The sequence below is a fragment of the Mustela nivalis genome (genome assembly GCF_964662115.1).
Source record: "Mustela nivalis genome assembly, chromosome: 15".
NCBI classification, from domain to species: Eukaryota; Metazoa; Chordata; class Mammalia; order Carnivora; family Mustelidae; genus Mustela; species Mustela nivalis.
Window position 1 is genome coordinate 12649382 of NC_139034.1, and position 12626 is coordinate 12662007.

The 12626-nt window shown below is 41.7% G+C and overlaps 1 protein-coding gene across 2 annotated transcripts in view; it reads right to left on the minus strand.

Moving 5' to 3' along the window:
- The window catches only part of USP12 (ubiquitin specific peptidase 12), a 102530-nt gene extending 90718 nt beyond the window's left edge, over window positions 1–11812 (minus strand). For both annotated transcript variants that reach the window (XM_082700742.1, XM_082700740.1), the window contains exon 1: window positions 11416–11812. Coding sequence is in view for 1 of the 2 variants with exons in the window: in XM_082700740.1 (XP_082556866.1) it covers window positions 11416–11463 (48 nt within the window). In the remaining variant the exon portion in view is untranslated. The remainder of the gene's footprint in view (window positions 1–11415) is intronic.
- Between the last annotated feature and the right edge of the window lie 814 nt (window positions 11813–12626).

Genomic DNA, 12626 nt, shown 5'->3' on the forward strand with positions numbered 1-12626 from the left:
ATGTGGTAAAAACAAATGAAACTAACTAGTAAACTAAAGAAACTAGTAAGAAAAAAAGAGTGAAAGGCCTTTTAAAGAAATATATACAAATAACAAGAATAATAAATTTGCATAGCAGAATCAAAGCACAGTATTTCTGGTTTTGTTTTTCATCAATTATATCTAGTTTTGAGCCTCTCACATTTCAAAATTGTTCAACTTTTGTTCACCTTTAAAGAAAGAACCCTGACTACCATTGGTCTGAGGCAATCAGAGCGTTATACTCTTAAGTCCATCAAATAATGAAAGATTAAACACTCCATTTCTATTCCTCACCTGTTCCTAGATGAACCAAAGCTTCATCATTCAAGGCTGTAAGCTGGAAACCTAAATATTATATCCTGTTTGGCAGAAACAAGAACACCCTTCTCCTACTCTTTGAAAAACACATTTTCCTCGTGCAAAGTTCAAAGAACCAATTGCTACCCCCAAGGTACCACTGTAATCATCCTGCAGGAGTATCTTCATAAAGCAAATTAAACACCAGGGAATCTGTCTGACATCAGCAAAAAACTGTGGAACAACATTCTAGGAAAAAAGATAGCAACTTCTTCAGTTATAATGCCTGAGATAATCACAGACAAATCAGAATAAATGTTTTTGCCTACAGAATCTCATATTACAAACATATTTATCATTCCAAAGAACAGATGGCTTTTATTTTAGTCTCTCCTTGCCCCTTCACTGCTTGCTTTATTTGTGCTGAGATGGGTTCTTCGTAAGATTCTACTTTAAAAGAATTACAAAAATTCTCTTGTCAAGGATCCCTGAAAAATCCAGGTGGACCAATACTGTAGAAATTAACAACATTTACTCTCCATAATTTTAGAACTTTAAAAAACTGCTACTAGAAGTGAATTACAGAAAGTTTGCTGATATCAGAAGTTAACTACACCCTCACAGCACAAATAATTCAGCGAATTGTATGCTAATAGAAGAGCCAAACCCACAGATAGCTTATCAGGAAAAAACAAAACAAAAACAAAAATCAAACAAATAAAACCTCTATTAACCATAAATTTATGAATCATTAAAATGATCTTTAGAAGAAGAAGAACAACAACCACCACTTAGAAATTTGCTTCATCAGTCACCTGAGCATCCTAAGACCAGGAACTTCAAAACACTCATTTTCCAACTCTGACATGACTACACTTTGTGAAAGCAAACTTGTGAGGCCTGTTGTAACTCTTGGACTATGGCACCTTAATGTGCCTTCCATCCTCTCCTTAGGAGGACAAGGAGTCCTACCAATAATGGTCATATACTGATTTTAGGTTCTTTTTTTTTTTTTTTTTTTAAGATTTTACTTATTTATTTGACAGAGAGAGATCACAAGTAGACAGAGAGGCAGGCAGAGAGAGAGAGGGAAGCAGGCTCCCTGCTGAGCAGAGAGCCCAATGTGGGACTCCATCCCAGGACCCTGAGATCATGACCTGAGCAAAAGGCGGCAGCTTAACCCACTGAGCCACCCAGGCGCTCCATTAGGTTCTATTTTATAGCACAAAGGATGTCTACATGAATTGTCTCATTTCACATGCATCCCCTCATGTGATCTAACGAGAATGACTATTCCATTTCAAAGCTGAAATCCAAGTACCAATAATTAACGAAGTGGGACTCAAAGGTACTCCCCCACACACAGAAAACATGGAAGTCAAGAGACAAAAACTCCAAATTCTTCTCTAAAAAGGAAGGAAAAACAATTTTGTTCCAACCATGAAAGTTTCAACATAGTCGTTTATAGATATCATTATGGATTTGGGGGTCAAGAAATTCAGACCTCATCCCTAGTGAATGTGAGAACAACCTAAAACCTGTTTCTCCAATCTGTGAAAACGGGGTTATCATTTGAGCTTTCCTAGCCCTAAATGGGTCTTCAAGGCAACAGTTATGAGAAAGCATGGAGCTAAGATAAAAAGGACGAAATAACTTTGAAATGATTTTGAAATATCTCAAAATCAATCTATACAGTTGGTTTTCTTAGGTATAATAACATGAATATATGGTTATATATGTTGTCTTTTTGTTTTAGGCAGCTTTCTTTTAGCAACATTTTGGTTTTTATGTAATTTGATAGTCCTTTCACTATAATACAGATAAATTTAATCCATTTAGGTTCATTGTAATTAATGAACTAGCTCTGGATTTTCTGTTGATCTTTTTTTTTTTTTTAATTTTGCTTCTTGATTTTTCTGTTTTTCTGCTCTCAGAGTCTGAGTGATAGAGTTTAATTTCCTGTTGGTTTGGACGCAAGAAAATTCATCTCTGGGGTGGGTGTGTATTTATTTATCCTTCATTTTTAACATGCCTATGTAACTTTAAAATTTCTAATGCTGGGGTTTTTCGGAGGAGCAAACCTTTACCAGGTTTTAACCACCCACTGAATAGTGGTGATTATACCCAATCTTGTTACCGTCATCTTTAAAAAAATAATACAAGTAACTTTTAACAATCCATGCAATGTACTGACATTTTTATCAATTCCATTGTTTCATTATCCCAACAACTTTCCTCTGAACTTTATTTTCTCAGGCTAAATACATATTTTAATGATATTTTAATAAGAGTCAATGATTGGTAAACTCTCTTGGTACTTCTTCATCTGCCCCTTCCTCCTCTCCAGCCTAAAATTCTTCCATGCCAAACTGAACTACAGACTCTAAAAATAGCACATTATTCCATGACTCTATACCTTTGCTCACATCTGGAATCCTACCCCTCCTTGTCTATACAATAAATGACTTCATTTCACAAAGTTCAAATCTCTTCTGTGTAGCCTTTTCCCTGAAAGTCCTCTTCTCTCTTGAGAGTAGTAACTGTAGAGCCCCCAAAAATATACAGATAAGAGGATTCTCAACTGGATGAGACTAGTCAATGGTTCTGGTCAATCCAAATGCCTCTCAGCTGCCCAGAGGCCACGAGGATTACTTTCTCAGTACAACCAGAACCCATTCAGGACACACTAAATGGGAAGCTTTGTAAAGACCAGGGCTTACCATTGTCACCTTTGTAGTCTCGGTACCCCCCCCCCCAATAACACTTCCTTAAAGTACTTACTGAAGAAAAAACACTCTCTACCAAAAAAATAAACAAAAAAATAAAGTATGTCACTATTGGTTAATAAATTCTCCCCATCCCCCGATGAAAAACACTATCAGGCAGAAGACTTATTAGGTCACTAAAACACCAAAATAAAATCAAAGGCAACAGTCAATAACTCAGCTAAAAGATTCTGTGATTTAAACCAGTATTCACAAGTAGGAAATGCATGGATGATTCCTGCACCTATGAAGCATTTCAATAAGAACATCTGTCAGCTATCACTGAAATAAACATCCACTTCTTGTTTTAAGTTGGAAATAAATTTTTACTGGCATGCAGCCTTAGACAAGTGGATTACTACAGATGGGGAGTCTAGGCAAGCTTATACACTCTGTAGACACTCCACAATTTCTAGAAAAAGTTAATGATCTTTCTTAAAAAGAAGCAACAGAAAAGCATAAGGCAGTGAACACAGCGGATATGCAAAGTCTCAGCACCTCACACAATTATGTTTCCTATTAAATATCTTGGACTTGACACTATCACAAAATTCTTCTCAACTGGGAACTTTGTGAAAGTGAAGACTAATAGTTTTCTTCCAAAACAAATTATGTCTATAAACTGTGTCCTTCATCTCCTTCTAATACAGATTCTAACCATAAGATTTTAAATGATCAAACTCTAATTCCAGGTATTCACACTAACACTGTCTCTCTGGTTGCGAGTTTTCAACGCAGCAACCCATACATAACTGTTCATAACAACTAACATTTACCCTTTTCTTACAACACTTTAAAGCACTTTACAGATATTTAATCCTTTTCCAGCCCATGAGACAAGGAGAGAATAATAGGTTTTCAACAAGATATGAAAGCAGACTGGGTAACTACACGGCAGGCCAACGAGAGATGTTATTGCAGGAAAGGACAGAGGCAGGAACAATAGGAAAATACAAAAGGAAATAAGGCCTGAAGCTGACTTGGATACACACAAGTCGTTCTAACAGTGACAAAAAGTTGGGGTGCCTGTTTTTTTAGTATAAAAAACAAGGCAAGATTTTTCTTCTAAAAGTAATATTCCCAACTTACCTAAACTTCTCAAAAATGTTCGAGAATGTCACAAATTAGACCATATCTATTCCCAGACAAAAAGAATAAAATCTTTCTACAAACTATTTAAAACAGAGAAAGATCATTTCCATTCTTAGTTTACAATATCATAATCTAATCCACTTCAAAATAAATCTGTGTTTTCAGAGGCATATATTATTAATGAGCTGTTTCCTGTGATGAAAATAAACTTCAGTAATTGCATTTCATGAAACAAATATTTCAATTTTGCTTACTAATATTTGTTGAGCTAACATGAATCAGTAGTAGCGTCAAAGAGTCCTTTCCACACTGAGGGCACAAATCACTTTATAGGGGTAATAAAGAACCACCACCATTACAAAGTGATTGCTATGAACGCAAGTATCATTTACCCCCATTTTACAGATAAGGAAACCACAGCACAGAAAATTAAGTTGTCCAAGATTGCACTCACACCTAAGGAAACAAATGTAGACTCTCAAAAAGGGCACCAATTCAAAATTGGTTTTAATGGTACTGGAAGAGAAAAAATGTTCAAGCATGAGTAAATAGTTACATAGTAATAGCCTGTTAATGAGTAAAATGGCAGTATCCCTAACCTCCACAAAATGCTTTTAAAGGAAGAAATATATATTAACTTTGGACTGTAATTTTCCATGCACAAAACTGGGGAACTAGACATAATTCACATTTAACTGTATCTAATTCCACGCTCCTTATATAATCGAAAACATGACTGAATATAACCTACTAAATGGGAGAAATATTTGCAAATCATGTATCTGGTTAAGGGACTAATCCAAGATACATAAAGAACTCACTCAAACAGCTCAATAGCAAAAAAAAAAAAAAAAAAAAAAAATCTGACTTTTTTAAATGGGCAAAAGATCTGAACAGACATTTTTCCAGCTAGCCAACAGGTATATGAAAAGATACACATCATCAATCCTCAAAGAAATGCAAATCAAAACCACAATGAGGTCCAACCTCATATCAGTTAGACTGTATGATCAAAAAAAAAAAAGTATTGGTGAGGATATGAAAAAAATGGAATCTTTATTGGTGGGAATGCACTTCTGGTGGGAATGTAAGCTGGCATAACCACTTTGGTAAACAGTATGGACGTTCCTCAAAAAAATTAAAAATAGAACTACCATAACACTGCAATTATCTGAAGAGAATGAAAACACTAACTTGAAGAGGTATCTCCACCCTTGTGTTCACTGCAGCATTATTTACAATAGCCAAGACACAGAAGAAACCAAGTGTCTATCAATGGATGCATTGATAAAAGAAATTATTGTACATACACAGAGTGGAATAATACTCAGCCAGAAAAAAGAATGAAATCTTGCTATATGCAACACCATGGATGGACCTAGAGAGCATTATGCTACGTGATGTAAATCAGACAGAGAAAGGCAAATACCTATGAGCACTCATATGTGGGAATCTTAAACAAACAAACAAAAAACCCACCAAACTCACAGATACAGAGAACAGTCTGATGGCTGCAGAGGTACAAGGGGTGAAGGTAGTCAAAAAGTAAGAAGAAAAAAATTAATAGATAAAACATGACTAGAGGTTCCAAAATACTGATGATATCAGTAATAATTTATAAACTCTGAAGGAATCAAAGTATTCAGTTTTAGATCTGGAAGGAAACAAACGTACAAATTTATCTTAAATTTATCTTCTGGGTTAACTGCTCTTTTTACACTATGCCATGCTGTAGGATACATAATAAAATATTAAACATTAAATTTCTGGGATTAAGCTACTAAAAGAAAATCTAAATTAGATTTTAGGTTAGACTATCTGATTTAAATCAGACCATCTAAATCTGGAAAAATGAAGGTTTCTGTTAAGGATTAATGCTACTAAGTGAACAAGTGCTTAAATAATCTTTCCTGAGACAGCAGAAGTTTCAGTAGAACTAGAATAAAAATTATTTCAAAGGCAGGAAGGAAGAAACTTCCAAGTAACAAAATGGAGGTTTTCCATCTCTGGGGGACCTGGTCAAAAGCTGGGAATCAAATAAAACTAGATGTGTTGTGATCAAGCCTGGCTAAAACTAGCCACGTGGATCATGATAGGGTAAATAATTAAACTGCTCTGAGATTATAAAAAGATTAGCTAGAAGCAGAAGGTAAGCAAAACCACATGATATAAAATAAATCCAGTCCTTAGACACATTCCATACACTTGAATATGGTGTTTAAAACTATACTTTTTAAACATATTAAAAGTTTCAAATCCCAATGGTCTTATCTTTGTGATAACTATTAAGTACCTAAGATTAGAATAAACCCATCATCATTTACAAAATTCCATTTTTACTAATTATATACAACGTTGTAGCCTATCACCACACCTTTCTGCATTAACAAACTTGCCATATTATCATTTTAAACATTAAACTCTCCATGCTTATCCTGTAATTGTACAAAATTTAAAAGCCAGCAAGACAATCATTCATGGGGAAAACTGAAATGGAAAATTTTATCTATAAGGCTGATTAAGTTTTTTGTTTTTTAAAGATTTTATTTATTTGAGAAAGAGACGGTGAGAGAGAGCATGAGAGGCGAGAAGGTTAGAGGGAGGCAGACACTTGGTGGAGCTGGGAGCCTGATATAAGACTCGATCCTGGGACTCCAGGATCGTGACCTGAGCCAAACTGACTAAGTCACCCAGTAGCCCAAGCTTTTTTTTTTTTTAAAGACAAAATATGCTCTGGGAGGTAAAGCAGTTATTTTCTTTTTTAGTAAGAGTTTTCAAATGCTTTTTATAAAATATTTGCCAAATTTTCTCTAATGAGAACACATCATTTTAATAACCAAAAGGTATTGTAGCCAAAATCAGATTAACAAGCTTAAATAAACCTTTTACAACACTTATTCTAAATGATCTCTCCACTAAGCCTCCTCAAACACATGCTCAAACATTCCTTATCAGTACTTAACCATTTACATGATGGGAAAAAAAAAATCCTTCTTTTTGAAATTTTCCTAAAATTAATGTTTATAGTAAAAACAGCAAAAATGAGTAAAATAATGGCAACTCACTTTGAATGTTCCTACTATAGAAGTACTATTCTACTAATAAAATATAAATAAAAATTATTTTACTAATAAAAGAATTACATCTATCCTATTTCCTGAGAAGGAACAAAGCATTTTATTATTTAATACAATATTCGGACTACATGAAGAGGAGAGCAGCCACACACACACTCACACCCCCAACCCCCGACCCCCTGGGAGGGGGTTTGACAATCAACAGGGCAGAGGCTCAACTCTTAACTCTTACTGAGTGACCCCAGTGAGACTCAAAACAATGAGAAAAGACAAATAGCCACCTTCACCTGTGACTTTCCTTCAATAAGGAGTTTAAAGGTCACCGCGTGTAGGGTGCTGTTTTAGGGACAAGCTTTTAAGAAGTAAACCTGCCGGACCCGCACAAACTTGGGGCCTTGGCCTCCCACGTTCTGATGGCTCTACTTCCCCGTGCTGTAACTGGGAGTGGGCAAGCAGCCAGGCCAGTGCCATCCCAGGATCTACCACCGTCGATCCTTAACAACTTCTCCTTTACCCGATCCCCCTCCTCAACAATCTCTTTCCAAACATGACTTCTCCAACCCACGCAGGAAGGGACGTAATGATCCCAGCTGGTGGAGCTGATGCCTTCGAGGAATAGCGCAAGACCCATGTATTACCACCTTCCAGTCCCAGGCCACCCAAAACTGCTCTGCAGCTTTGGTTCCCAAACCTAGGCCTCTCTTACATGTATCTGGCTACTTTTCCCATCATTTCATACTTATTAAGGAGACTATGTAATACCAGGTAACTACTGTGTGAAATCGAAGCTACTTCAGAACACCACCATGTGACACTGAAAATATATTATTTCGTGGACAAAAAACAAAAAACATTTCTAGTCGTAGCTTTCCAAGTTTATTCACTCCCATCAACAAAGAATCACTCATTTGGGTCAGGCTACAACACTAACTTCAGAAAAACTGATTTTTCCCATATTAGCAGAACAACAGTGACCTAGAATAAGACATATCTGAAGAGATTTGTTCTTAACAGTTACTCGATCCAGTCAAGGTATTGCCAATCTGCCCAGATACCTTAAGCTGACAAGTGAAAAAAAAAAAAAAAAAAAATCAGGTAAACTTTAATATTTTTTTTTTAAGATTTTTATTTATTTATTTTACAGAGAGAGAGAGATCACAAGTAGGCAGAGAGGTGGGCAGAAGAGGAGGGGAAAGCAGGCTCCTTGCTGAGCAGAGAGCCCCAGGCAGGGCTCCAGCCCAGAACCCTGAGATCATGACAAAAGCCAAAGGCAGAGGCTTTAACCCATTGAGCCACCCAGGCGCCCCTACACTTTACTATTTCTAAAATAAAATTCCAATCCATCATATTTTCACAGATGTTGACCCTCTGAGTAGAAGCATCATTCTTCTTAGGTCCAACACCACCTCCTCTTTACCACCAACACACACACCCCCACCACCACCCCCAACCTCATCCTGCTAAACAAACTCACTTCCCCCAGACTCAGGTAGGAGAAATGAGGCCTCTGGGAAACTGTTCTCTAGCTTGCAGAAGTTAGTGACCCACCAAACTGCAGAAATAAACAATAGTCCTTCCTCTTAAGGTCTTCGGTCTAATAAGGAGACAAGAGAAAAATTCACAACACAGCAAGTGTAATAAATGCTACTGAGGTTACCAAAACTCCAAGAAATTATGAGGGTGATAGAGGTGGGGACAGACAGGAGTAGGATTATCTAAGTAAGGCTATCAGCTTGAGAGATGGGGAAGAACTCACCAGACTAGAAGCAAAGGCGGAGTGTTCAAAGCCTACACAAAGAGCATCTACAAAGGCACAAAGGTAAATAAATACCTTTACTTTTCTTGACCGTCAATTTTCTAAGATGGGTTGCAGTCTTCTTTAAAGAGTAAGATTACAGATTACTTTGAGACATTCAGCATTATTTTGAGAGTACATCAGAATTCATTCAAATATGAACTACAGACACACACAATTCTTTTTTTTTTTTTTAAGATTTTTTTATTTATTTATTTGACAGGCAGAGATCACAAGTAGGCAGAGAGGCAGGCAGAGAAAGAGAGGGGTGGAAGCAGGCTCCCTGCTGAGCAGAGAGCCCGATCCCATCCGGGGCTCCATGGATCCCAGCACCCTGGGATCATGACCTGAGCTGAAGGCAGAGCCTTAACCCACTGAGCCACCCAGGCGCCCCGTGACACACCCAATTCTAACACTAGTTTTGGAACTATCTTATTTGACCAGGCACTGACATTTCCATATTCACCAACAATACACACACACCGCATGCAACCAATCAACACACTTGAGTGAAAGCCCTAGAAAGAGCTTGAGTCTGACATTCTTCAATCAGAATCGTTTACTCGGCGTTCGACTTGGCAAATCTCTCCCCATCTTCCTAATCTAATCAGAGCATATATATTTAATATATCTACCTGAATACTGTTTGTGTCCCTCAACTAGATCATATACACCATGAAAGCAGGGACTGCCCTGATCACTACTGTTTCCTCACTGGCTGAGGCCAGTCTCTCTTCCTTAGCAAGTGATCAACGAGTGAATGGTGAGTAGAGAGTAACAAAACATCACTCACTCCCTAAGCAATAGACTTTGACAATGAACTATGACCAGATAATCCGTGTAGCTCAGCAATCTGGCAAGATTATCACTTTCAAAGAATTAATTATCACATTCCTTCTGCAACAGAATATGATAATAATTGGCATATCTAAAAATAATTAATCAACATGATCCTGGGAAATCGTTGTTAATATAGTCCCTTTAATATCAATGATTTCCTAAAATGTAAATTGTGAAAAAGAACAAACATTCATTTGGGGAAATGGATTCTTCAGTGATTCACTCTTCAACATGATTTAATACTGTAGATTTTAATTCCACCTGACTTCAGCCATTTTTTTGTACTGTTCCTCAGCGTGCAGTATGGAATCTGCCTCTAAAGCACCTTTCCAATCTGATTCATCACTCCTTAAAGAAAGCCATATAAAATGTACTACCCTTAAATCGAAGATTGCTGGGGATCTCCTTGTGCAATCCGACGCACAAAAAGGGCCAGTAAGATAGAGCAGAAGGAAAGATTTCAGATGTCTTTAATAACATAATCGGTAGGCCCACACTGCAAAGAATAACTTTTTTTCTGTGAGGGTTCACAATTAAGATCCCTCGTTGTAAGCTCCGAAGTACCTAATGAAACGAATTTGCCCCATCGTGTGGAAAAACTGGGGCCCTTCTGGCCAGTCACGAAAACACCAAGATTTAAACGCACCCACGTTTTGCTGTAATTAATTCGGGACTTTGCAACAGGCAGCAGCACTTTTCCGTCAGTCTATTTAAATGCCCCAACGAAACGCGAACCACCCTCACAATCCGTCCCCGTACAGAGAAGTACTTCCAGCCACACACAGATGCGTCTGATGTATTCAAGTAAACAATCGACCGGGAAGCTTAAGCGGTTTTCAAGATTAACGCGGATTCGCAAAGCCGAGACTGCTGCTTGGACACATGGCTGGAAAACGGAGAGCTCGTTGCTCAGGAAGAGCCGAAAATGGGAAAATTTTCAACAACACTTATTTAAAGTTTCCACCTTCACACACACCCCCTTCCCCTAAGCACCGGGTGGGGGCCTCGGCGTCGCCAAAGGCGCGCGGAGGATATCTGCGTCTGACTTCCGTCCTCTCCCGGCAGGAATGAGACCCTGCCTTCCTGCCCGCGGACCCCCCACCCCCGCCCAGGGCCGCCTCCCCGCTCGGCGCACCGCCGGACGGAAATGGAGAGACGCTGCCCCGCGTCCTTCCACCTCCCGACCCCAGCCGGGGGCCGTGCGCCCACAGCTCGGGGTGCGCCTCGCCGCTCCGCCCCGGCGCCGCGGGAAGACTCGGACAGTCGAGCCCGCGGGCGCTGGCGATCGGTGCCCGCGCCCCGCCGCGTCTGCCACGGTCGCCCCCGCGCCGCCCGGGCTCGCCGGGTACCTCACCGCGCTCCCCGCCCGCCGCCGTCCAGCCGCCCCCGCCTGGGCCGCGGGGGCCCCCACGCTAGGCCCCGCGGGCCGCCCGTGTAAGGGGCGCGGACAAGGGCCGAGCAGCCGCCGCCCGCCCGCCCGCCCGCGGGGGTCCCGGGGCCGCCCCCGCCGCCCTCCCGCCGCACCTACCATGGTACAGATGGAGGCGAATTTGGAGACTGTCATTAGGATTTCCATCCGCCCAACGCCATCTTCCACCCAATCACAGCGGCGGCGGCGGGCGGGGGAGGAGAGGAGCCGAGCCGCCCGCTCGCACCGCAGCCCGCGGGCGGACCCCGAGCCGCCACGGACCCACGCACCGAGCCTGCTCTGCCGCCGCTGCCGTCGTCGCCGCCGGCGCTCCGGCACTCCCCGCCTCGGGCCCCAGTCCCCGCCCGCAGCTCGCCCGCCCGCCCCCGGCTCCTCCCCGGCGCAGGGCGCAGCCGCTGCCTCGGGGCCCGCGCCTGCCCGCGAAGCCGCCCGCCCGTACACCCCGCCCTGCGCGCTGGGGAGCGGGCTCCGCCGAGGCCCTAATGCCCGGCCTGCCCGGCAGCTGCTTGGCCCAGCGGCGCGCCCCGCCCACCCGCCGCGCGCCCAGACCTCCCCGCGCGGCCCCGCCCACTCCTCCGCGCGCGGCTCTACGGCCCCGGAGCGCGCGAGCGGGGGAACTCAGGCGCGGCCCCACCCCGCGCTCGGCCGGACCCCGCCTCCCGCCCGCGTCCCTCGCGGTCCTAGAGCCCGAGCGCCTCCAGAGCCTTGGCTGCGAGGAGAGCGGGGGGGGGGGGGGGGGGACAGGGAACGCTGGAGAAGGGGGGGCGGGGCTCGTCCTTTCGCTGCATGGGCTGCGGCGACTTGGGTAAGTCCGGGAGAGGACTGACCCGCAGCCTCCGCTAAGGGTGAGAGGACAGCTGGTCCCCACTCCCCAGAAAGAAAACGGAGGTGATCTGGGTAATTCTGGGCAGAGTGGGAGGAAACCTTCGTACAGTTGAAATAACCGGGTAATCCAACATCCCAAGCACTTAACAAAAATGTCAGGTGGTCTATCTCTTTGACATACAGTGGGTGAATCACCTGGGTCAAAACACCATAACTTAACAAAAGATAATTAAAAATGATATATATTTAGCTCCTTGAATTAGGAAGAAAGACAAGTAATGGGGAAAGGGGGCCAAGCTGCCTTCCCGCCTCCCTGCTGGCCATAAATTTAGAATATGTTTATAAATATAGTATCTAAATATATTTGTTCTGAAAGTTGAGTTGCAAAAGGGAAAATCTCAGCCCAACACTGATGATGATGTTACCATAGACAAAAAGTCTCCTGAGTGAAAAAAAATGTCCTGTGAGAAATACTTAAGCTGGGC